Genomic DNA, 27,476 nt, shown 5'->3' with positions numbered 1-27,476 from the left:
AAGGACTATTTAGATTATAATATTTTCTTGCAACTTTTTTTGTATGCATTTATCTACTTTGAAGGTGATAATTTTATAAGATTTGGTATTATGATCCAAGGTTATTCATTTGTTCACCATGACATATACTTTAAGTCCATGTCTTTTATCCCAGAACAATGACAAATGACAAATTCTTAAGAATTTCCTATTCAAGTGATAGATTGTATGAGTATATTATTTTTTAAAAATTACTTTCAATCAAAGACTCCTCAACTCAAAAACTTACCTCAGGATGCAATAAAATGTTTCCAGTGTCTGATAAACCTCTGGTGAGGAAGTTTTTGATGACATGGGGTTTGAAGAAGGTAAAAACAGCAGGCAGAATCTTTAGGTTGTGATATTCCACCCTACCTCTCTCTGTGTGTGCTCTAAAGAACAGCATCTTGTTTGTTTGTTTCTTTCTTTCTTTGTTCCTTCCTCCCTCCCTCTCTTCCTCCCTCCCTCCCTCTCTCTTTCTTTCTTTTTCTTTTTTTGGTTTTGTGAGGCAGTGTTTCTCTGTGTATCATTGGTGCTTGTCCTGGAACTAGCTCTTGTAGACCAGGCTAACCTTGAAGTCACAGAGATCCACCTGACTCTGCCTCCTGAGTGTTGGGATTAAAGGCATGTGCCACCACCACCTAGGTGGACAATATTTTCTTAAGCAGTTATTACCCAAGTTACACTTGCAAACATGTTAAGGTTGCCTTCTTGCTAGGAGCTCCTTTCAAACTGAATTCATTTCTAAGTTCTCAAATGTAAGTGTGTGTCATTCCCAACATGTCTTTACGAAATCTGAATTTTCCTATATTGCAAAACATTGCTAATGATATCAATTGGTCAGTCAGCTTTAATAATTGAATTTTAATAACAAACACTACCATAATGTTAAGTAAAAAAAAAAACAAATATTGACCTATCTCCAAGGTGTGTTAATGAATGGTGTTTCAACAAACTTAAAAGCCCACAGTCATGGCACAGCACAGCACTCATTTGTGTCTCTGGACTCACTAAATCTTTAATATTGCATTTCAAACAGTCCTAGTTTATAAGCAACACGTAATGGTAAATTGTTTATATAGATCAATGGGTCACCCTGTCTGCTCCCTTAATACTGACGATAGAGTCAAAACCCTTTTGTTACCTTTCTGCACAGCCGTTGGGAGTTCTTGGAGCTTCCAAATGGACCAACAGTCAATTTTCATGCTAATCCTTTTCTTTCTTGATTTCTGTTGTTTTAAAGCTTGTTCTGCTTCTGCCCTGTCTGTTTCCAGACTTTTAATGAGGTGAATGGCCTCCGATAACAATGCCTCCATTTTCTTTTTCAGCTCTGGACACTTCCTATCTTAAAATAGGAATACAAATTCATGTTAATCAATCAGCCCATAGGCCATGTGACAGAATACCAGTCTCACTTGAAGTATCCTTCCAGATATTTATGTCTGTAAGAGAAGAACTTTAGAAAAGTTCATTCATCTTTAAAAGACCATTTGTAATGCCAAGCAGAGCCAGGCGTGATGGTACAGGCCTGTAATATCAGCACACAAGAGGCTGATATTGCAAGATTCCTGCAGGTTCAGGAGACAGTCTGAGCTACATAACAAGAGATTTGCCTTGAAAGCAAACAAGGGGGACTTAAAAATATGTAACCGAAACATGGGAATAATACAAAGTTGATGCCATATTCTTTGGGAGACAGATTTTTCTGTGAACACTTATAAATAAATTAAGTGGAAAGGCTCAACCAGTATCTTCAAGAGAATCTCTGTATCAGAAGGAAAAACCACAAGAGGAGCTCTTCCATTTTAAAATTGTGTCTGTATTTTCTCTTAGTCTTCCTGCACACAAATCACAATGAGCAATTAAATCAACACAAAGATTACTTGGTTCCTGGAAAAGACGGCATTGACAGCCTTCAGCTTCATCAAATAATAACTTCTACACCTACCCTTGACAAGAATTCATCAAAAATTTTCAAATTCTATTAATGAATTCCTTAATTCACTCTGCTAATGAGAGAAGATGCTAGTGATCCTTGGTTCACAACTCTGGAATAACATGGCTTCTTGTTAACAAAATATTTCCAGAGGCATTCATTCATCTTTTTCTGAACAAATTGTGTACAAAGCTTGTTTTATCTGACCACAATAATATACTTTTCTCTAGAAAGAACAAGTTAAGGAAGATAGATGAGATTCCTATTTTGCTGGCATTTGTAGCTATAATAGCTGACTTTCCCCAGCATGTGACATGACAAGAATACATAAGCACAGCGCCAAGAGAGGAAAGGACACCGTGGAATGGAGGCAGGAGGTAAGCCACTGTGATGGCATCAAAGAAGAAAGTGATGGAGAAATCCTTTTTCTCTTTGGAAAATAAAGACAATGATTTTTTTTTTCTGCTAGATGTCAGTTCTAGAAATGGCCACATAATGGTTCTGAAAATAATCTGGGCTGCTGTATCATCTCTCCTATTCTAGAGAACTTGTCAAAGACATTGACATGTATCCTAAAAAGAATTAATTTTAATGGAAAAAAACTAACTTTCTCTGGTGTGCAGCTTTATCTGTTCTCTTTGAAACTCTTGTTTACTTTTATCCTGGGTACGTTATTAAATGAATTTTTAAAGAAAACGTTCATGGGACATTGATAATTTGTAACTCTCTCCATGATCAAAATCTCCCTAAGTCTTTAGTATACAATGCACAAAGATACACCTGTCACTGATGATAACTGCAGCACTTTAGTTTACTAAAGTTACATGTGTTTTACCAAAATTATTCATTCTGACTTTACAAATTACCTTTTACTCTCTTTAACAGATTGCAAATCAATATTAAATAAGTAAATAATTTGCAGTGCCTTTGATCCAGTTTCACACAAACCTAATTGTATTCCCAGATCAACTCACTTAGTATATGTAAACAGAGACTTGCGCCTTTTAACACAAAGACTTTCCGACAGCCACTACCCTCCTGGCATCACTGTGTGGCTTAGTCTCACATGTACACGCTTCTGATGACTGTTATGCGAGGTACATTTACAGTAACTGTGGCCACTAATGAGTTGGTCTTTTTTCCCCACATTCATGAAATATAAACACTGAAGCTTTCTTCGTCTCTATAGACATTAATACAGAAATAAATAACTAAAAATTGGTCAAAATAGAGCCGCAGAACGAACGATGGTTTGAAAAAACCAAAACATTTGTTCTTTTAATGAAATGTGCTGAGTTCATCAGTTTTGCTCCAGTGAAGACATTTGTAAATTTTTGTGACAGGTAAAGGTGAGAAACTTAATATAATCTTAAGCATATATTCATATATGTTGAAATAATATTCATAATAACTTTAAGCCAATATTTAAAATTTTCAACTTTTGTATTAGATTGTGGTAAATTCTGATCATATGAAAGCCACTGTACCACAGCTATTTATATTTCAATGTAAGTTAAAAGGAAACTTAGGAATTAAGTGTCTCAGTCTTATTGGACACATCCCAACTGGTCAGTAGGATCATAGCTGCCCCACTGGAGAAATAGACAGACACTATCTTGATCACTGCTGAAAGTTTTATCAACGTTTCTCAACTTTAACTGGTTCCTTGAGCTGTCCACAAGTATCACTACACACCCAAAACTCAGGCCAGTGTTGGGTATAGAATTCATTAGTAATAAATGCTAGCTGAGGGCATGTTTCTTGATTAAATGATTAAATAGGCTTTTTCTTTATACGGTATCCCACAAACTCAAAAAATAATAATTGTGCATCTTAAAACTCTATTAAATAAAAGGTCAATGACCAAAAACATTTATATATCTTTAAGTATGAAAAGCAAACTTACCCCTTGCTTTTTTTGGGCGGACATCTTTCTCTGGGACAGTGACACCCGAATCATCTTTAACATCTTTAGTGGTAGAAGTCCTACACATACGTAACGAGGAAGACAGTATCAGTTTTTAAAAAACACATACATTAAAAGTTATTAAATAAAATTTGCTAAAACATTTTTGTGGAATGTTAAATGTCATTTACATGGCAATCCTACTAAATAGTAGAATGATATAAGACATTTTATTATCCAGTAGTGTTTATACTTAAATTAACAGAAAGTTTTAACAATTACAGATACCTTGGGCTTTCTTGAGAGGACATTAAAACAGTATTTTTATTTAGAAATTTGTATTTTTAGAATTTTTGAGATGTGGCTTGATTTATATGTGGCATGTGTGTGTGTGTGCATGCATGTTTATATTCGTTACATATGTGTGGCAGCTTGCCTACCAGAAGAGTAGATTAAAACCCCTGGTGGTGGAGTTCAGTGGTTGTGACGTGTCTGTGGTAGGCCCTGAGAACTGAGCTAGGGTCCTGTACAAGAGCAGTGTGCCCTGTAAACCCTTGAGCCTGCTCTCTGGTTCCAAGAGAATTTTGATCAAAGATCAATAGGATGAGATGATACGTACTTTCTTTTCAGATTAGTGAGTTCTTAGAAGCCAATATAAACCACAAAGAGTAAAGGTAATAATTTCAGAAATAAAAGTAGCAAAATTTTAGAAAAGTGTCCAGAAAAATGCTATTCTTTCTAAGGCGCTCTTCTTACTGGGGCTGCATAGTTTGGCTAATACCTTATTTCTGACGTTCAGGATTTCCCTACTCTAATTCTAAACCGAGTCTTCACACCTTTTAAAAATTTTATATTTTCACTGATCAAAATTTTAACATGAATCAAGCATCAATGGAAAAAAGCTGTTTTTTAAGCTCATCTAAATAATTTAATTTTATTAAAGATTCATTATAATTAACAAAATCTCCACGCATACCAAACACCTTTAAAGCTCATAAAATAGCTCAAGCTTGGAGACCACATGCAATATCATATAGCAGTAATATTTCATATTTCATAAAATTCACCATCAAATTTTATATCTCACTTTGTTGCATAAAATTTTCCATTATTTTAATATCATTAATATTTTCACTATTTCATGTTATTTTTTTTTTGTTTGTTTGTTTGTTTTTTTTTCCAGGCAGGGTTTCTCTGTGGTTTTTTTTGGAGCCTGTCCTGGAACTAGCTCTTGTAGACCAGGCTGGTTTCAAACTCAGAGATCTGCCTGCCTCTGCCTCCCAAGTGCTGGGATTAAAGGCGTGCGCCACCACCGCCCGGCTCATGTTATTATTTTTAAAGATATTTTTAAAAGTTTGTTTTTTCATGAGATACATTACTTACTTCTTGCTTTCGCTTTTATTCCAATTTTTTTTTTTACTGAAAATCATAATTTTTTTTATTTTTAAAATAATAAAATAATATTCTCCAAATCAAGGATTAAATAATGCTTTTCTCTTTGGCTTGCAATCTTCCCTGAATATTATGACAAGTTATCATACACTATTAACTATAGTTTTGAGGGCTTTGTTGTTTTTTTCTGTTTGTTTTTGGTTCCCTCTATATAGGACTGGTTATCATGGAACTCTTTATGACGATCAGACTTGCCTCAAGCACACAGTGATTTTCCTGCCTCTGTCTCTGATAGGATTAGAGGCATGCACCACCATACAAGGCTAGTTGTAGTATTGTGTATTATTTTTTGGATTTTGTTCTAATACTAATTAATTTTTCTATAGTACTTTTAAAATCAAATTTTAAAAATTGACAATGTTATTAAGCAGTCTCATCTCTCCCTCCTACTGGTCTTTATTAATGACCAATCTGCTTTCTGTCTGTATGGATGTAGCTATAATGAATATTCCATATAAGGACCACATAAGGACCCTGCCCTTAATATATATATGTATATATATATAATATATATGTGTGTGTTTATAAAACTTGTATGTAATATATATAAGTATAGATGAATAGATGAACACATGTGCTATCTGTCCATATTGTATTATTATTATAAGAACTTCATTTTTTAAAAAATTCTAGTAATAGTAATACTTTAATTTTTTTGTTTGGTAATTATATATATATGTATGTGTGTGTGTATATGTATATATATTTTTTAATCAACATTTTTTCCCTTTATTTTATATACTAACCACAGTCTCCTGTCCTTCTTCTCCCCCTGACTCCCATCTACTCCTTCCCCATCCACCCACTCTGTCTCCATTCAGAAAGAGGCAGTCCTCCCATGGGCTTGAACATAGCTTGGCACTTCAAGTTGAGGTAGGGCTGAGTTCTTCCACCTGTATAAAGACTAGGCTAGGTAATCTAGCATAGGGAACAGGTTTCCAAAAGTCAGCTTAGTGCCAGGGACAGGTCCTGATCTCACCGCTAGGAGCGTTACAAGCAGACCAAGCTACACAACTCTCGCACATATGCAGCAGACCTGGGATGGTCCCATGCAGGCTGTCTAACTGTTGGTCCAGAGTCCATGTGTTCCCAAGAGCTCAGGTCAGCTGTCTCTACGGGTTCCTCCATCATGACCTTGACGACCCAGGTCCCCTATGATCCTTCTTCCCTTTATTCAGGAAGACTCCCTGAGTTTGACCCAGTGCTTGGCTGTGGATCTCTGCATCTGCTTTTATCAGTTACTGGATAAAGGCTCTGTGATGACAATTAGGGAAGTCACCAATCTGATTATAGGAGACAGACATTTCAGGCACCCTCTCCACTATTACCAGAGATGGTCTTAGCTGGGGTTTTCCTTGTGGATTTCTGGGAGTTTCCCTGGCACCAGGTTTCTCCTTAGCCCTCCGCCTTGCCCCCAAACTGTCTTTTTTTTTTATTTATTTATTAAGGATTTCTGCCTCGTCCCCACAACCGCTTCCCATTTCCCTCCCCCTCCCCCGATCAAGTCCCCCCCCCCCCCCCCTCATCTGCTCGAAGAGCAATCAGGGTTCCCTGACCTGTGGGAAGCCCAAGGACTGCCCACCTCTATCCAGGTCTCGTAAGGTGAGCATTCAAACTGCCTAGGCTCCCACAAAGCCAGTACGTGCAGTAGGATCAAAAACCCACTGCAATTGTTCTTGAATTCTCAGTATTCCTCATTGTCCGCTATGTTCAGCTAGTCCGGATTTATCCCATGCTTTTTCAGACCTAGGCCAGCTGGCCTTGGTGAGATCCCAATAGAACATCCCCATTGTCTTAGTGTGTGGGTGCACCCCTCGTGGTCCTGAGTTCCTTGCTCGTGCTCCGTCTCCTTCTGCTCCTGATTTGGACCTTGAGATTTCTGTCCGGTGCTCCCGTGTGGGTCTCTGTCTCTGTCTCCTTTCATCGCCTGATGAAGGTTAATATTCCTGAGGATGCCTATGTGTTTGTCTTTGGATTCACCTTATTTAGCTTCTCTAGGAACATGAATTATAGGCTCAATGTCCTTTATTTATGGCTAGAAACCAAATATGAGTGAGTACACCCCATGTTCCTCTTCCCAAACTGTCTTCTGCACCCAGCCTCCCAATTTCTATCTATGGTATAAAAACATTTCATTGAGTAGAAAAACCACACTCTTTTAATTCACTCATAGATTTTCCCACCTTTTATTTCTTATGAAGCCTGGTGCTTTGAACATTTGTATTTAAGTTTTCACTTGAATACCTGTTTCAAATGCTTTGGGGATATATATTTTAGCGTGAAAGTTGTCTGGCCCTAGGGATCGTTCAGGATTTTACATCTTCAGGAACTGACAAGCTGATTTTAACTGTCTGTATCATCTGTCATCAACACCAGCAGTGTACAAAGAAAGAAGTGTGGAACAGAAAAGAACTGATGTTTTTGACTTCTCTCAGAATTTAGGCAGAAGAAAAAAAAATAGAAATAAAAATAAATTTAGGCAGAAGTTCTCCATTGCTATCAGTTTGTGTGCACCAATGCTTTCCAGAAATGTCTTCTATTGTTTAGGTACTGCTTTTAGAATTCTAGTTATTTAAGGTGCTTTTGTTATGAGAAGCATTGTTTCGTTCACATCATTTTCTCTTTAGTTTCAAGCAGGTTTTTCTCCCTATTTAATTTATGTGGAATACTAGATGGATCCACTTTTGTGTACCAAATTATCATTACTATTCTCAGGAAAAATTCAACTTGGTCATCATGTGTAACTCTATAAATAGGATGCTGGAATCAGTCATTGATGGCACTTCATTGCAGATTCAACGAGAGAATTCAGATATGAACCTGCAAGTTTCTGTCAATGTCTTTATTTGCTTTTGGCACCATGCCAAAAGTGGTATAGAGTAAGTGGAGAAGTGTTTCCAGCTCTCTGTTTTTTGTTTTGTTTTAAGAAACTTGAGAAAGGATGATAGAAAGTCTCACTTCAATATTTAATAGAATTTGTTCTTCTTGTTATGATGAGTGTTTTGGCTTGCTTGGGCTTTTTGGTTTATTTACTTATTTGTTTGTTTTGTTTATTATTTTGAAGGAGGGTCTTAATATATAGCTTAAGCTTGGTACCAACTGACTGTCATCTAGCCTCTGCTTCCCTAGTGTTTGGGTTAAAGAACATGACAACTCTACCTGAATAAAAGGTTTTTTATTCTAATTAAACATTTTTATACAATGTTTTATGATCATGTTGTTCCCTTCTCCGAACTCCTCCCAGATCCTCTCTCCACATCCTTTAATGCATGTATGGGCATGTGTGTGCGTAAACAAACACATGCACACACACAAATTGAAAAGACCGTGGTTTTGTCTTGTTGACCGTGTCCTTTGCTTTACAGAAGCTTTTCAGTTTCAGGAGGTCCCATTTATCAATTGTTTCTCTCAGCGTCTGTGCTAATGGGGTTACATTTAGGAAGTGGTCTCCTGTGTCAATGCATTCATTTCTCTCTATGAGGTTCAGTGTGCCTGGCTTGATGTTGTGGTCTTCGAATCATTTGGACTTGAGTTTTGTGCATGGTGATAGATTAAAATGACAGTCTACAGAATGGAAAAAAGATCTTCACTAACCCCACATCAGACAGAGGTCTGATCTCCAAAATATACAATGAACTCACGAAATTGGTCATCAAAAGAACACATAATCCAATTTAAAATATGAAGTACTGACCTAAACAGAGAACTCTCAACAGAGAAATCTAAAATGGCTGAAAGACACTTAAGGAAATGCTCAACATCCTTAGTCATCAGAGAAATGCAAACCAAAACAACTCTGAGATTCCATCTTACACCTGTAAGAATGGCCAAGATCAAAAACACTGATCATAACTTATGCCGGAGAGGTTGTGGGGAAAAGGGAACACTTTTGCATTGCTGGTGGGAATGCAAGCTGGTACAGCCCCTTTGGATGTCAGTGTGGTGATTCTCAGAAAATTAGAAAAGAACCCTCCTCAAGACTCAGTAATACCACTTTTGGGTATATATCCCAAAGGATGCTGAATCGTGCCACGAGGACACTTGCTCAAATATGTTCATTTCAGCATTGTTTACCATAGCCAGAACCTGTAAAAAACTTAATGTCCCTCGACTGAAAAATGATAAGGAAAATGTGGTACATTTACACGATGAAGTACTACACAATAGAAGAAAATAACGACATCTTGAATTTTGCAGGCAAATGAGTGGAGCTAGAAAACACCATTTTGAGTGAGGTAACCCAGACCCAGAAAGACAATTACCACATGTACTCACTCATAAGTGGTTTTTAAACATAAAGCAAAGAAAACCAGCCCACAAATTACAACCCCAGAGAACCTAGACAACAATGAGGATCCTAAGAGAGATATACATGGATCTAATCTACATGGGAAGTAGAAAAAGACACAATCTCCTGAGTAAATTGGGAGCATGGGGACCTTGGGAGAGGAATGAAAGGAAGGGGAGAGACAGGGAGGGAAACAGAGAAAAATGTAGAGCTCAATAAAAATCAATTTAAAAAGAACCAATAAGACAAAAATGCCAAAGAAAACAAAGCCCCCCCCCAAAATAAACAAACAAATAAACATTATGAAGCTAAGTATGTATTGTCTAACTGCTCCAGGGCATCGAGTCTGCCCTGAGATGTACTTAGTATGCCCAATGACACACTTAAGAAAACTTGTTCACTTTGCCAGCAGGTTTCAATTGAAAGTATCTTCTTGGCTGGGAGTAGACACCATATCTACTTCCCCCCTCTTAGTGTTCTAACCCCATCTGGACTGAACCTGTGAAAGTCGTATGCTTGCTTCCACAGTCTCTGTGAATTCAGATATGCATCAGCCCTGTTGTGTCTGGAAGACACTGTTTCCTTGGGGTCATCCATTTGTCCTGGTTCTTACAATCTTCCTGCCTCCTCTCCCCATAGATCCTTGAGTCTTGAGGACAGGGCTTTGATGAAGACCTTACACTTAGCACTGAATGTTCTAAAGTCTCTGGCTTTCTGCAACTTACTCGACTGCGGACCTCTGTGTTAATCCTGAGGCTTAGATGATTGTAGTTGAACAAGGCACTGATCTATGTGTTTAGTAATATGCCATTAGGAATCATTTTATTGCTATGCTCTAGGTAAAGCTATTTTGATTACTAATACTATCTCCTTAATATTTATCTGTCAGCTAGAATTTTTATTTTCTTCTGAGTCACCTATGGTAGCTTATGTGGATCTAGAAATTAACAGAATAGAGCATTTTTATTCATTCAACCCCTTTCACTTTTGATTAGAATGTTTAATCTATTTTCATATACATTAACTGCTCACAACAAAGGGTTTATTTCTTCTACTGTATAACTATTTTTCTATATTATTAATATTTTATTCCCCTGTTTCTCTATAACTGCCTTATTTCATATGTTATGACCATTTTTGAGGTGTTGTTTTTTTCCACTTTTCTGATGTAATTTTATGGATGTTTCTTAGTCATTGTTTTGGAGGTGACACTTAGCATTTAACTTAATAAACTCAAATTTTAATGAAAACATTGTTGCTATTTCAACATTATAATACTGGTCCAGTAAGCTCTATAAAATATGATGGAATATCTTATTATTACCATAAACAGTAAATTTAAATACTGTGTGCTCAGCAACAAATATTTGTAATTCTGAGGTTTGTTCATTTGTCCTTTAAATAATACAGGAAAGCAGTTATGAGTCCAAGATAATACTGAAATGTACATGTATCTTTGTAGTCTTTATTATTTCTAATAGTTTCTTGATATGGTCTTTGGGTAAACTATCTGCTATCCTTCTGTTTCAGTCCCAAAGACCTCCTTAAATATCTCCCAGGAAATAGATCTATTAATGATATACATATTTCATCTTCGGTAGGATATCTATACTTCTTTTTTATTATTTAAACACACTTATATGAGACTGAAGGAATCTTGGATGACCTAGGATTGCTTGGGATTTCTTTGAAAGTCTTCAGGTCTCCAAAGATTTGGGTGACAAGCTGACTGTCAATCTGATTGAGGATTTCTTGCTGCACAGTCCCTTAACCCTTGATGTTTAATGGTCTCTTCTCCCCCCCCCCCAGGATTTAAATAAATTGTCTAATATGTTTGTTTGTTTCAATCTCTTTGATTTTATTCTATTTAAATTTCACTGAGTTTAATAAAGTGTAGGTTTATGTATCTAGCCAAATTTTTGAAGATGTTTCAGAAAATTTCCATAAACTACTCTTCCTCCCCCCCATTTGTCTACCCTCACATTCTGTGTGGAACAGTGGCATGGATTTACAGTGCATTTGCTGTGTTTCCTGTGTTCATTTGGAAGTTATTGCTTTCTTTTTCACATGCATTTCTTTTCCCAGACGCTTTCTTCTAAGGCATTTTGATCTATCTGTGGCTTTCTCTAGTTATTATTTGTTGCCTCTGGGAGCTGTGACAAGAATATACTGCCCAGAAGCTCCCTGAGCACTGTTACAAGAATTAGTTTGGCAGGCGAAAACCTTCAGATGAAAATTTTTGGAAATAAAATCTTGTTTCCTCCGACATTGGGAATTCACAGCACCAGTATGGGATGCTCTCCTCAGGGTTACCACTAACTCAGGAGAATGGAAAGAGGTGATGTAGTTGCCTTGATGATCTAGCTTGATGAGCAGCTTCTTTAATGGTTTTCTCCTTGGTTGATGTCATTTTTTGCTGAAGTCTAGATTGTTGGCCATGTTCACATTCACATGAGAACTCTATTCCAACCATCCATCCATTCCTCTCTCTCCTTCAACTTCTCCAGTTCCTTTCCCATGTTTTAATATCTAACTTGGTAAATACTGCTTTCAGTTTTCCCTTCTTTCTGAAATAAAATTGGTGAATACCAAAAGTTCAAAATTTTAGAGGAAAACAAAGGAGCAATTGTGGTTTCTTACCATTCTTCGAAAGATGCTTCAAACTGTCAAAACAAAAGAACTCAATAAAAATCATAATTTAAACACCTCAAAAAACAGTTGTTGAATTTCACTTAAAATCTACTTAAATATTAACTAACTGATAAAATTCAGTTCTTCACTTCATATAATAGGTCATATTATAGTCTCTACTGTTTTATGAGATCTGTGTTTGTGTGTGTGTGTGTGTGTGTGTGTGTGTGTGTGTCTCAAGCCCAGTTCTTTTCATTATTACAAGATTTTTCCACACTTTTTAAAATCCATGTTTATCTAAGTCTTAGCCATTCAAATTCTAATCTCTAAAACAATTGACACATAGTAATAGGCAGATCTCTGTGACTTCAAGGACAGTCTGATACAACAAGTTCCAGACCAGCCAGAGGTACATACATGATTAGACTCTTTTTCAAAACAAACAAACAAAAAAAAGCAAGGCAAAAAAGTCTTCATTTCAAATGTGGACAGGAGTGACTTGAGAAAATGAGGACGTTTTGAAGACCAGGTAATAAGAAGATGTAATTGTGATGGTGGAATCCATCGAGGCTGTGGTCACAGCTGTAGGAGAAAGTCTTCTAGGGGACAAGAGCTGATATTTATGACATTTAATGATGTCGTTGGGTGGGATAACAACACTTGGAGGCATTTTGCTATGACTTTCCCTGGAATGAATGGGTGGAGAAGGGGCAGACAGGAAGCTTTGAGTAGAGAGTAGGGATGCAGTTACCAGCACAGATTACCTTGGCAATCAAAATAATACCAGAGCACCTTGAAAGATACCATTGGGGTTGACTTGGATCATTGTAAAATGGATTTTTTTGCATAAAGCAGACATTTATCAAGAGAGAGAGGGGGGGATAGACATGTGTGCACACACGAGAAAAGAGCAGTAAGTCTGTAAAATGGATTGTTATAAAGCATTACAGAATTCCAGAATGCTTTCCGGTACTGCTCAGCATTCCACGTGCAGGTGTGGAACTGGGGTCAGCAAAGAGATCCTCAGTTGGCATTTTGTCATTCTAGAAGGACAGTAGGATAAATATGTGGAAACATATGTAGCAGGTCATAAATACTTTAAAAGAGGATTCAGGCAAATGCAAGTGGTTGAAAGGAAACAAAAGCTATGTCAAATTTTGAAGATCCATGGGCTTCAAGTAAAATGTAAAAACAGAATGAGAGAACTCTAAGTTTCAAAGAGTTACTAGATAGTCAGTCAGCAAATGTAAAGTTTCAGAGTTAAAGAATATCTTAAATGATAGAAGAAAAGTCAATTTTTCCAATCATAATTTGGAGTACTTCAACTTCCATGATTTATCTTAGGTGACAGATTGTCAGGAACAAACATCTACACAGTGTGGAGAGGATGTATTCACTTATCAGATACATCTTATCCTAGATGCTGACTCTGTACTGCTTGTGAGATTTTAGGAAATATCAGCTTCAAAGGTCATTTTTTTTTCATCTGCATTTGAGAATAAAAACAGCTTTTGCCTTGTAAGGTTCAGATAAGAGTTCAACAGATCATTCAAAGAAAGTGATTAATAAAAGGATAGTGACAATTTTATATCACTTTATTGTCATTTTAATAGTAATAATGTTGTTGTCTTTGGATAGTTAACTTAATATTTTAGATGCTTCCTAAATATTTTTATGCCATGTTTAAAATCATGGTAGAAGCTTGATGAACTGTATTAAACAAAGAGACAATGTTAATCTCAGTAGAGTTCATGCTGAATTAAATAATACTGTGGCTTACTCAGCCTAGGACAATAATGTAGAAGATAAAGATAATTTATTTACTTGTAAGGAAAGCTATCCAGGAAGTATTCTCTATCATTTGCCATGGTCCCTACTCTGTGGAGAAATAAAATATACAGGAAACATAACATAACCTCCATTCTGAAGATAGTTCTTTCCAAGGTTGTCTTGACTTGAGCTTAAAACATCAGTGAGAGACTGTTTATATCCCCAGATGATGGAGCCTTTAGGAGATGGGAGCTCTATGAAGAAAGCAAACCCAGCCACAGCAGTCACCCTATTGCCTGGTCTATGCTGTCATTACAAAATGTGTCTTAAAGTATGAACCAAGGGAAATACTTATTGTCTTAAGTTTTCAGGTTATGTACTCTGTCATTGGTGGCAACAAATAGTCTTCTGGCCGAACAAGATGCTGAATTATTTTAAAGTATAAATTACCATGTGTCACTGCACAAGAGCATTCAACAGTAGTCTAGGCATCAAAGAGACACAAAACTGCAAAATATGTGATGTGCCTGACATTAGGATTTCAATGAACAGTACCTACAATAATAGTGTACAAGGTATCTGCAGATCTGTTTTTATCATTTTAAATAATATGGATAATTGCGAATTAGAATGTATATGGAAAGGTTAGCACATACCGTCCATATCGTCCATAAATATTCTGTTCTATTTCTTTAAATATTATCCCAGACCAAAAAACCCATCTGCTCTGTGATTTTTAATTGAATTAAGGCATATTCTGATTTGGAGAGATGTTTAGTCAAAAGAGATGCTGTCATAGAATAATATTGAACCTATTATTAAATAATAATGAGTATTATTATTCACAGTAGTAGCTCATGTGTGTGCACTGGGATCCTTCCTCTTATGGCACTTGATGTAGCACACTGCTAGGATCTCTTACCCCTACCTAAAGTCACATAACATGTCTTTTCAAATCCTGTGATCTTAACCATTGAACTAATACCTCTCAAAGCAGATAGCTTTCTAGAGCAGAACATTGTATTGGTCAGATCCAGGGACCAAAATAAAGAAAAAAAAGAAAGGAAAGATGTGCTTGAACAATGTGTGTTAGTGATCCAGGATTTCATTTTAGTAAGAAATAAGAGAACTTTTTGATTCTTCAGTAAGTCATTTCTAAATTAAATGATTGCAACTTGCAGAGAGTTCAATATAGAACTTCTTTTAGAATAACTAAGGCAGAATTTGACAGGTCAACATGACCAAGAAAAAAACATTTTACCTTCATCAATAGACCTAGTATATTTATTTAGCAATAAAATAACTCATTTAAAAAACATATTGTCTTTTCAAACTAGAAATTTACTTATCATTTCATTGGTTTGCTTACTTTTTATCCCAAAATGTGAATTATATTTGACTTTTAGTTATATTGGCTTATGGAAATGACAACTTATCATGACTATTTATGATAAAAAAACAAACAGGAAAAATCTTTTTAATGAGGTCATTGAACCCTCTAGTGTGAGACGATCAAAACATGCCTAGACTAGCAGATTAATCTGTTATAATTCTGAGTTTTGCATAAATTCTCAAAATAATCAATAACTCCTTGATATGTATATAATTAAGCCCCCAGATTTAAGTAGGTCACTTACTTGCTTCAAGTGCTCCTGTATTTTGGATTCTACATCCTCAATGTGGGCAATCATTTTGTTGACACATGGTGTAGGGAAGTTTACCAAAGCACAGCTGTGTCGTCGAGTTGGATAGCTGAAGTAGATGCCCTTGTTCACCTCTAAACGGTAGCAGACAGTGGGAGAAATCATGGAGTACGTATAGAAGAGCACATTGTGACATTCCACATGTACAAAAATATTCTGCTATATTTGCCTTGGTACTCTACAAATTCAGCAGATATGTCAAAAATACTGAATAAAATTTCAAACTTCAAACATTCAAATAACATAACCTCTTAGGTTAAGTAGATAATATAACTAATTGAACCAGATAAGCTCAAATGAAATAGGGAGATGGCTCATCAGCATGAGGTCCCGAGTTTGGGTCCTCAGGCCTCATGTAAATACTGGGTAAGTGTGACTCCTGCCTAGAAGTCCAGCATCTGGAATACAGTTAGACAAGCTGAAGAAGAAAGTTACCTAGCTAGATGGGCTGGAATCTATGAGCTCTGGCTTCAGAGAGGGACCCAGTCTCATGGACCTAGTGGAGAATGAGTAAAGGTGACACCCAGTATCAACCTTGTCCCTCCACACTCAAGAATGCCCATGTTTATGCATACATATACATACATACACAAAAGAAGTGAATGCAATTCATAGCATTGTCAACTAAACATTTAAGTAAGAAATTTAAAATGACAGAACAAAAGAGTTTATCCATTCTTAAAATCCATCCCAAATCACTTTTAAAAATGACCCTAAAGTACATATTTAATTTCCCCTTCACAGAGATCTCTCATCTTCCTATATAACTAATGGCCCTCACTATGCACTGAAGATGTTCCTCTTGGAATCTAGTGGTGTGGGAAAATTGTCTGTGTTTTTACAATCATGTTTTAAATAAACGCCGATTGGCCAGGCAGGAAGTATAGGTGGGTCAACCAACAGGAAGTAGAGGCGGGGCAATGAGAACAGGAGTATTGGGGAAGCAGGAAGCTCCCTCCAGAGTCCTGCCCAGACCACTGAGAAGCAAGATGTAACCTACCCAGCTGAGAAAGGGTCCGAACCATGTGGCTAACATAGAAAGAATAATGGGTTAATATGAGCTAAAAGAGCTAATGAGTAGCCTGAGCTAATGGGCCAATCAGTTTATTATCTTATGGAGTCCTCTGTATGATTTTCTTTGGGGCTTACTGGCTGTGGGGTACCGGGTGGGACAGATACCCCAAGAAGCCTGCTCATGTGGATAAGTGCATTCACAGAAAGCCTGAGAAAGCTTGGGAAAGAATAGAGGAAAGCATGTTTTCTTGGTAGCAGCAATTTCTCAGGTCTGCTCTGCTTGCTAGAGAGACTTCCTCACTCAGCTTTAGCTGCAAAACCTTGCAGCTCTTTTAAGAGGCCCTGCCATGAAACACCTAAACAGTGTTGATGAAAAAGGTTATGCCTCTTTAAAATGCTGGTTTCCTGGGCCATCCTGCCAGTGTCAACTCTGACTCTTTGAGGCAGGAGGTCGGCTACCAGGAGAGCATTTGAATGTTGCAGCTTGCTTGCTGGAAAGGACCTTAAATTTCATAGAGTTGTGGCAATAAACATGGCTCTGGATGGTACCTCTGCCATGAGGCTGGAATTTCATAAAGCTAAGGAATGAGCTGGATCCAGCCATCAAAGCCACGGCTTTAATTCTACCCATATTGCTTGGTAAATTAAAAGCTTATGTGGTCAGAAAAAGAGAGAGATAAACAGTAAAGATAGATTCAAAGATGAAAATCTCTAAATGTTTTACTATGTGTTAAAAATATATGCAGACTAAAGGTTAAAGTCCTTAAAAAGAGAAAGAGAGAAAAGGAGAGTAGTTGGGTGTGGTGGTACACAACTTTGGCCCCAATACCTGGGAGGCAGAGAGATCTCTGTGAATTCAAGGTGTGGTAGCACACACCTTTAATCCCAAAGCTTGGGAGGCAGAGGCAGACAGACCTCTGTGAATTCAAGGTGTGGTGGGGGATACCTTTAATCCAAGCACTTGAGAGGCAGAGGCAAGTGGATCTCTGTGAGTTAAAAAACAGCCTGGTCTACAGAGGGAGTTCAGGACAAAGATACACAGAGAACCTGTGTCAAAAAGCCAAAAGTTCAAAGTAAAAATAAAAGAAATAGAGGTTAAAATAAAGCCACATAAAAATGAAAAATACATAGATTATCTTTATCCTGTTTGTCATTATGCTCTCTTTGAATTGTTTGAATGCTGAGGAAGGAGCAACAGCTGCTAAAAGGTATTTGCTAATAAATGCTGCTGAATTAATCCAAGATAGGTATTTTGAAAATACCTTGGCTTCAAAATTGAAGTTAAAAGGTATGTTACTTTGGAGAAGAGGATTTCCTTTTGTTTCCACAGGTAATGAGAGGCTGTGGGTTCATTATGAGTTAAGAAAAATCAGGGTCAATCAAGGAAGACCACCAGAGAAATTTCTGGTAGGAACAGATATCTCAGATGTCTGAGTTCTACATCCAGAACAGATTCAAGACTGCTGCCGGAGATGATCAAGACTCACAGGACTTGATCATAACTAAATTTCTTTAAGGTCCCCATAAGATTATCAGTGCCCCCAACCAGGAGGAAGTAGCCTGAAAAACTACACCCACATTCCCAGAAAATGGACTATGAATATTTTCTTTTGTATAGAAGAATTGTCTGTATTCTGTCAATCATGTTTTAAATAAACACTGATTGGCCAGGCAGGAAGTATAGGCGGGTCAACTAGACAGGAGGTAGAGGCAGGGTGATGAGAACAGGAGAATTCTGGGAAGGAGGAAGCCCATTCCTCCCAGTCCAGCTCAGATCACTGAAGAAGCAACATGTGATCTGCCCTGCTGTGAAAGGTACCATGTGGCTAGCATAGATAAGAACAATGGGTTAATATAAGCTACAAGAGCTAATAAGAAAACTGAGCTGATGGGCCAATCAGTTTATAACCTAATGTAGACTCTGTGATTTTCTTTGGGGCTTGCCAGCTGTGGGAAACTGGGCAGGGCATAAACCCCAACAAGCAGGTCCCTTCATGTTATAATCTAGCATGGGTTGCTCCTGTGGGAAAAATAAATAAATAAGAGCAGGTTTCTGTAGTTGTACCAAAGAGTTCCACAATAGCCCGGGATGGAGTATAACAAAGGTTTATTTATTTGGGGATAAACTCACAGTAAGGGTAGTGATCCACAGTCTTCTGTCTATGCTGGAAAATAGAAATTAATCCAGCAGAATAGAGGGCTGTGTATAGGCCCATATTTCTACATGGTGTGACAGCCAGGCTCTTAGGCTATAGTTAGTACCTGAAGTGGTCACATAACCTTCCAGACAGGCTGTCGCTACCCTAATCAAAGGTCAGGGTTTTGCTCTGCTCCTTCTCTATAATTTGGGGTATGCCTGAATAGAGATGCTAATATGATTGAGCTAGCATACAGACCAGGAAAATGTGACAGCAAGCACAGGAAGATGTGGATATGCCTAAAAGCCATTAACCTGGTTGCCTAGGAAACAAAATACTAATGTACTTCCCCCTCAATTTACATTTTGGTATAAAGAAATTTTGGAGAATAAATGAGGAGGAATTCTTCAGCATGTGAACTCAGGGTTTTATGAGGAATCACTAAGAATCTCACTCCCCATAGAGATGCTGGTCAAGAAAGATAGTTTGTGTTCGGGTCTGGTCTGGGACTCTGACAGCTGCACACATTTTTCATGTGCACTTATAGTACATGAGACCATGCCCAAAGTGACCCAGTATTTTAAAGGCTATTTGGCTGAAAGGGTTCCTACAATACCTCCCTTTTGTCTAAAGAAGAGAATTCTAAGTCTAGTACAAAATTATATACAATAGGAACAAATATCAAATATTGTACAGGGAAAAGAACAGGAAAAAACATACATAGAAATTAGAATTACAATCAACATGAACAAAATCAAACAAAAAACATATGCTATGTTTCAATAATTATCCTATCCTAAAAAGTCTAAGTTTTATATTAAAATGGCTTGGCTAAGTCATAAGAGAAAATTAATTATAATTATATAGACATCAATTCCATTAAAGACCTTAAGAGGAAAATAATATTACTTGAGTAAACAGGAAGTGTAATCATGCAACTTCTTAAAGAGTATAAGAAATTACAGAGATAACCAACTACCTGGGAAATCACCCAAAATCTCATTTGCAATATTGGGGTAACCAACTTTGGCTAAAGCCTAGAGTATCTATCTGACAGACCATTTTCAGAGAGGCAGAAAAATTTGAAAAACTGTCTTACCCTGTCTTGACAAGGTTTGGCAGTCTTTTTGCTTGTATCCTGCTTGTCTGGTTTGGACAACTGTGCATTTTCTCAGTAGCTGAAGTAGGGAGAGTTTTTTGCCCAAAGGCCAGTTTTTCCAAGAAGAAAAAAGCTCCAAGTGGAGTGTCTTTGGTACCCAACATTCTCTCAGTAATAGATAGGTGCTGTCAGGAACCATTGTGCCTCACACCAACATAATCCTAAATTATTTAAATGCCACATTCTACAGTTCTTCGAAGTATTTGAAGATTACCTACGTAGGCAGAATACAATTTCTATGCATCTAAAAAACCTGACTAGTCTAATTATAAGTATTAAAAACATAGATGACTATTGACCTGTAATTCTCAATCCGAATACTTATATATCTTAAAGACTAAGGCTTCATATTAAAGAATCTGTAAACAAATGTGCAGCAAATGTAGACAGGGACTTCCATATGTAAACAATATATATCTCAATCAGAAAAGGAATCATACCATATGATAAATATATCCTAAATTTGCATCAATATACAAAATATATTAAACAGAGGTAGAAACATGCATGCATACAATATGACAAAATAACTTTGCATAGGTGTACAAATATTGTAAACAGAAATAGGAGCATGATCAATGTAACAAATGTAATTTGAATTTTTATCAAAACAGAAATCCATGTGCCTATTTCATTTACACCCACAACTATCTGCCATTTATAACCAACTCCTTATAGAGGCCCCAAACCCTGAGGACAAACTTTGCTGGGAGAGGGGACATCATTTTCTAGAATTACTTCCAGTTCTCCCAGGGCTGATTTTATTTCTATGGGATACTGTAAAAATTAAAATAATGATTAAGTTTCAAGATTACTGTCTGGTGCAATAGAGGATAATCTCTGAGTAGTCAGTAGGGTTTTTCTGAAATTATTTTTTAAAGATTTATTTATTTATATTGAGCTCTAAATTTTTCTCTGCTCCCCTCCCTGTCTCTCCCCTCCACTTCAACCCGCCCATAAAGTCCCCTTGCTCCCAATTTACTTAGAAGATTTAGTGTTTTTCTACTTCCCATGTAGATTAGATCTATGTATGTCTCTCTTAGTGTCCTCATTGTTGTCTAAGTTCTATGGGATTGTGATTTGTGGGCTGGTTTTCTTTGCTTATATGTTTAAAAACCACTTATGAGCGAGTACATATGGCAATTGTCTTTCTGTGTCTGGGTTACCTCACTCAAAATGATGTTTTTTTAGGTCTATCCATTTTCCTGCAAAATTCAAGATGTCATTTTTTTCTGCTGTGTAGTACTCCATTGTTAATGTACCACATTTTCCTTATCTATTATTCAGTCAAGGGACATTTAGGTTGTTTCCAGGGTCTGGCTTTGGCAAACAATGCTGCTATGAACACAGTTGAGTACATATCCTAGTGGCACAATTGAGCATGTTTTATATACATACTTAAAAGTGATATTGCTGGTCTTGAGGAAAGCTGTTTTCTAACTATCTGAGAAATCTCCACATTAACATCCAAAGGGGCTGTATCAGCTTGCATTCCCACCAGCAATGCAAAAGTGTTCCCTTTTTCCCACAACCTCTCCAGCATAAGTTGTCCTCAGTGTTTTTGATCTCGGCCATTCTTACAGATGTTAGATGAAATCTCAGAGTTATTTTGATTTGCATTTCTCTGACGACTAAGGATGTTGAGCATTTCCTTAAGTGTCTTTCAGCCATTTTAGATTCCTCTGTTGAGAGTTTTCTGTTTAGGTCTGCACTCACTTTTTTATTGGATTACTATTTGAAGCTCTTGTAAGAACATTGTAAGAAGTTGCACCATTTCAACTGGCCAAGTTGGAATCATCTTGAGCAGTTTGCAATCCAAAACTGATCACAAAGTGGTATTATCAGCATATTACAACTTTTGTTGTGGGACCCTATCTTATTCCTGGAAATTGCAAAGATTATTGTAGGGAAATTTATTTTTCATTGTGGAAAACTTTAACATTATTGAATTTTTATAGACATATATCTAGCAAAAGATACTACAGAGACAAAAATAGATATAGGGGAAGTAAAATTTTTTGAAAGCAGAGTTTTCATAATAGTAGTCCCTAGATTTTGTCTTCTTTCTGTCCCACACCAGGAGACTCTTGATATTAGTCAGAAATTCTTAATTTTTATTTTAAAAACATGCTTGGATTTAGAAAAGAATACCTACCATCCAACTCCAAAGTCAGCTTTGAACTTTAGTAATTGGTGAATCTCATTAAATGTATGTGAGTAATCTTACCCTGCAGAGAATATTGGTATCATAAGTCAGATCTCTCTTGGCTTGGTAGTTCTTTCTAGATAGCTATGTTTTGTATTTTAAGCATCTAGATGTACAAGGTCTCTTGAATTTTTAAAAATGGACATTTTCTTGTAAAGACAAGAATAGAACCCTGTACCAATCCTTAGGAGGTTTTCTTAAACAACCAGTGGATTGTCATCTCTGTGGATAAGCTATCGATTCTCTTTATCAGGAGGTTTCTCCTTTTCAAATCTTGATTAATTTTGATGGTATTCAGTGCTATTCTTCTCCTGTGGAAACAAGAGCAAAACCTCTTCTCCAATGTAGCACATCTAGATTCCATTCTGAGGTCAACATGTCCTTGAAATACACTGACTGGTCTCATTCAGAAGTTTTTTCTATGGTCCATTGTGGTCATTGTTCCATTCTCATTAACATTAAGAAAATCCAAATTAGTAAAGCATTATGCAATTTCCAGAGTATTTTTTTATCCCTTTCTGTTTGTTTAACATATCCTTTATAGTTCAATTTGTTGTTTTTTTAAACTGCCTGACCTGTAGGATTGTATGGTATACCTGTAATATTCATTATTTTATAATAAGCAAAAAGTTGTTTCCTTTTCTTAGAGACATATGCTGGACCACTGTCAGTCTTTATATGTGTAGGTATACCCATGATGGCTATAACATCTAGTAAATATATGATTATAGAATCAGCCTCTCCTGAACTCAAAGTTGTTGCCCATTGAAAACCTGAGTAGGTGTCAATGGTGTGGTGTACATATTTTTATTTTCCAAATTCTACAAAGTGGAACACATCCATTTGCCAGGTTTAATTCCTTTGCAGGTAGTTGTGTTTGGTTATAAAAAACAAGTAGGACATCTTATAATCTCCTTGGCTTGTTGCCATGTAATAGAAAAGTCCTTTTATTAAACCTTTGCTATCAACATGATAATTTTATGAAATTATGAGGCCTTCAGCACATTTCTAATCAATAATCCATCAATTTCCGCATTACCTTATGATAGAGGACCTGGCAGACCCATATGAGATTGAATGTGTTTCATGTATATGGGACAAAGAACCTGAATAAATAATGAAGTAAATTCAGTATTATCTGGTATAAATTTAGTGGTTTTAATATGCAAAACAGCTCTTTATGCACATTGTAAATCAGCAACTTTATTGAGAGGTTGAGAGGTTTTTAAAAATCCCTTTAAAATACCATGAGAAGAGCATAATTTTTTTATGTAAATGGTAATTTATTTTTTTTAATTTATTTATTTATTAAGGATTTCTGCCTACTCCCTGCCACCACCTCCCATTTCCCTCCCCCTCGCTGATCAAGTCCCTCTCCCTCATCAGCTTGAAGAGCCATCAGGGTTCCCTGACCTGTGGGAAGTCCAAGGAGAGAATAAAATTTTGAATTTTGGATAGAATTATAAGGCCTTTGTTCAACTTTACTTAAATCTTCTGATTTTTAACCTGCCATTCTTAATTTATTTGCATCAGTATAGAAAGTAGGGGCTCAATTTTTGCCCAGCAATCTTGTCTACTTCCAATATCCAGGAGGATAACTATATGTTTTTCTTTGGGTTCACCTTCTTATTTAGCTTCTCTAGGATTACAATGGGAACTTGAGGGTGGGGTGGGATGGGGGTAAGGGGAAATGGGGAAAGAAAAGTGAGAAGGAGAGGATGGGGAGCTTAGGGGAATGGGATGGTTGGGATAAAGGAAGGGTGGATATGGGAGCAGAGAACTATATATCCTAATTAAGGGAGCCATCTTAGGGTTGGGAAGACACTTTACTCTAGAGGGGCTTCCAGGTGTCCAGGGAGATGGCCCCAGTTAGTTCCTTGGGCAGTTGAGGAGAGGGAATCTGAAATGGCCCTATCCTATAGCCATACTGATGAATATCTTGCATATCACCATAGAACATTCATCTGGCAATGGATGGAGATAGAGACAGAGACCCACATTGGAGCAGCGGACTGAGCTCCCAAGGTCCAAATGAGGAGCAGAAGGAGTGAGAACATGAGCAAGGAAGTCAGGACCACGAGGGGTGCACCCACCCACTGAGACAGTGGGGCTGAGCTCACCAAGGCCAGTGTGACTGGGACTGAAAAAGCATGAGATAAAACTGGACTCTCTGAACATGGCAGACAATGAGGGCTGATGAGAAGGCAAGGACAATGGCACTGGGTTTTGATCCTACTGTATGTACTGACTTGGTGGGAACCTAGCCTGTTTGGATGCTCACCTTCCTAGACCTGGATGGAGGGGGGAGGACCTTGGACTTCCCACAGGGCAGGGAACCATGGCTGCTCTTCAGACTGGAGAGGGAGGGGGAAAGAAGTGGGGGGAGAGGAAGAGGAGTAGAAGGAGGGGGCGGGAATTGGGAGGTGGGGAGGAGGTGGAAATTTTTTCAATAATAATAAAAAAAAAGCAAGTAGGGGCTCCAGTTATTGGTGTGTCATGTTCAATTTGAGGAAGATCTAATTAGCTCTCTTTAGAAGTTTAATTCTATCACTGTTGAAATAGCTGTTATTAATCTTTCCCACAAAATAGTACAAACTCTTTGCCAGAGTTCATGGTCTTTCCAAAATTTGCTAATTTCATCTTAGTAAAAGGTACTGTAATTTCTTCTGGGTTTATTCTTGCTAATTGATGCAGTCTCAATTTTATTTTTATAATTAAATCAGATACTTTTTCCACATAAGGTTTTAAGTTTTGCCGCAGTTTATATGGAAAAAATATCCATCCTAAGATAATATCTTCCCTCTGCATTAAAATTCCTGTAGGAGAATATTTGGATGGTAAAATGGCAAGAAGCAGTTAATATTCAGATCCACATGATCCACATGTGCCTCTTCAATTAAAGTCAATTATTTATCAGCTTCAGCTGATAATTCACTGGGACTGTTCAAGTCTTTGTCACCAACTAACATATTGTTTAAGTAAATTATTTGAACAGCTTTTATCCCAGAAGTGGGCTGTAGATTGCAAATGTCTCTTAGCAATCTTTTGAAGTCACTAGGAGTCTAGAATAGATCTCTCCTAATTTGTGCTTTGGTGTCCTAATTTTCTGTAAACCTATTTTATAACCTAGATAATTGATTGAATCTCCTCTTTGCATTTTTTGAGAAGCAATTTTTAATCCCCAATGAAGAAAAATTTTCTTTACTTCTTCAAATATTCTTTCTAGAGTATCTATATTTGAATCAGATAGCAAAATGTTGTCTATGTAATAATAAACTATAGATTCAACAAATTTCTTATGTATTATTTCCAATGAATGACTTACAAAAATTTGGCATAGAGTAGGTTAGTAACATTCCCTGTGGGAGAACTCTCCATTGATATCTTTTAGTAGGCTGAGAATTATGATAAGTAGGCACTGTAAAGGCAAATTTTTGTCTTGTCTTTTTCTTGCAAAGGTATAATGAAGAAACAATCTTTTAAATAAATAACTATAAGAAGCCATCCTTTAGGAAATATGGAAGACAAAGAAATTCTAGATTGTAGAGAACCCATTGGTTGAATTACCTTATTAACATCTCTTAGATTGTCACGATTCTCCATTTTGCAGATTTCATTTTAGCAACAAAGCAGAAAATTTCCAACGGCTGGTTGATTCTTCAACAAGCTAATCATCTAGTTGTTCCTGTACCAGCTGATCTAAAGCATTCAGTTTCTCTATTGTTTAAGGCCTTTGTTTAACCCATATAGGTTTCTTAGTTAACCATTTTAAATGTAGGACTGTTGGTACCTCTGAACATTTGCTAGTTGTTTTGTATTTTTGTACAGCTTGAATGGTTGGTGACTGTTTTTTATTGCACCTTATAATACCCTTCCCAGGAACATGAGTTGGTTTGCATTTCATTTCTGACACTAAAGGAATGCTAATCTGGGTATACATTGCTGCAACAGATTACAACTCTATAGATTCACTGCTATATTAGCCACATATGATTTTAGCCTTCCTCTCTGTCCTTCTTGCCTTATGCATTCAATCCATCTTGTGTTTTGTTTTTCTTGAGATAGGGTCCCAATTCCTAGAAATTGAACATTGACCTCCTGAAGAAGCAAATTGGGATACCAAGACTCTGGAGTAATAATAGTCACATCCATACCCATGTGCAACAATCCTTCAATTATAATGTTATTTATTCATACTCTCAGCTTTGGTCCTTAATTATTTATAAAAGCCTGCCAAAATATATGTTTCCTATTTTCTACTGGAGTTTTTAATTCATCCTCTATGATTATTCTATAATCCAGAGCAGTAAGGTTTTTTTTTTTTTTTTTTTTTTTTTTTTTTTTTTTTTTTTTTTTTTTTACAATAGGCAGCCCTTCTTCTAGGACATCTAAATTTAACTGAAGCCAATCATATGGAGTAACTTTATTTCTTGAAGCCCGGGGCTTTACCACTCCCTAACATATGGTAAATGCATGCCAAAAGATGCTACTGCTTGCTTAATATCTTTTACATCTTTTACTTATATAGGTTCTCATTTACATTCTGTATATCTGTTTGGATGTTGAGTATTTGCTGGTTTTTCAGAGGCAATTACAGGGTAAGTAGCTAGAACTTTTGATAAGTCGTCTCTGACTTTGAACAGTTCATTTCTGGTTATCATTCTGCACATCTGATTGAAAGATTTGAAAATTTTCCCACAATGATATCTTCTCACCCTTAGAGATTATTTGGATGGCATGTAGATTGCCTTCCTGGAGTGATATCCTATCTGCTAACTTATCATATTTTTAGCAGATTTTGATTGTCAATTTTAGCAGTATGAATTCTGATAACTTCTTATTACCAGTCTATAAAGACTGCATCATTTCTAAAAGTTTCTCATTCTTGACTCTGTTATCAAACCATTTCTGTAAAAGTATATAATATGAAGAACAAAACTAATTGTTACCATGACTACAAAAATATATGTACCAGGTAGATCATATAGCCATTGCAGAAATCCATCCATAGTAGAAACAAAAAGGTTGTTAAATTCCTGGATGGTGATGATGTCTACAATTTTCTTGGGATTGATTCACAATTTTCAAATTTATTTATTAATCAAATTAACTTACCTCCATTATAATTTTAAGAAAATTGCTGTAATTATAATAACCTTGGTTGGACAGCAGATGTAGCAGTTGTGGCAGTAAGGCAGGTTCTAGATCAGTACCTGAATTATCTGAGACTTAGAATTACTTACAAATTTATTTAT

The 27,476-nt window shown here is 36.7% G+C and overlaps 1 protein-coding gene across 1 annotated transcript in view; it reads right to left on the bottom strand.

Moving 5' to 3' along the window:
• The window catches only part of LOC121453584 (coiled-coil domain-containing protein 178-like), a 316,272-nt gene extending 300,463 nt beyond the window's left edge, over positions 1-15,809 (bottom strand). Inside the window, exons 1-5 of the mRNA XM_041660455.1 lie at positions 15,639-15,809; positions 12,241-12,263; positions 8,659-8,664; positions 3,861-3,940; positions 1,163-1,363 (exon numbers count right to left, since the gene is read on the bottom strand). Of these exons, the coding sequence (XP_041516389.1) occupies positions 1,163-1,363; positions 3,861-3,940; positions 8,659-8,664; positions 12,241-12,263; positions 15,639-15,809 (481 nt within the window). The remainder of the gene's footprint in view (positions 1-1,162; positions 1,364-3,860; positions 3,941-8,658; positions 8,665-12,240; positions 12,264-15,638) is intronic.
• Positions 15,810-27,476: the final 11,667 nt, after the last annotated feature.

This window comes from Microtus oregoni, unplaced genomic scaffold, assembly GCF_018167655.1.
Source record: "Microtus oregoni isolate MIOR12 unplaced genomic scaffold, Mior012 000011F_ref0000422, whole genome shotgun sequence".
NCBI classification, from domain to species: Eukaryota; Metazoa; Chordata; class Mammalia; order Rodentia; family Cricetidae; genus Microtus; species Microtus oregoni.
This window is presented reverse-complemented; position numbering and strand designations above follow the sequence as displayed.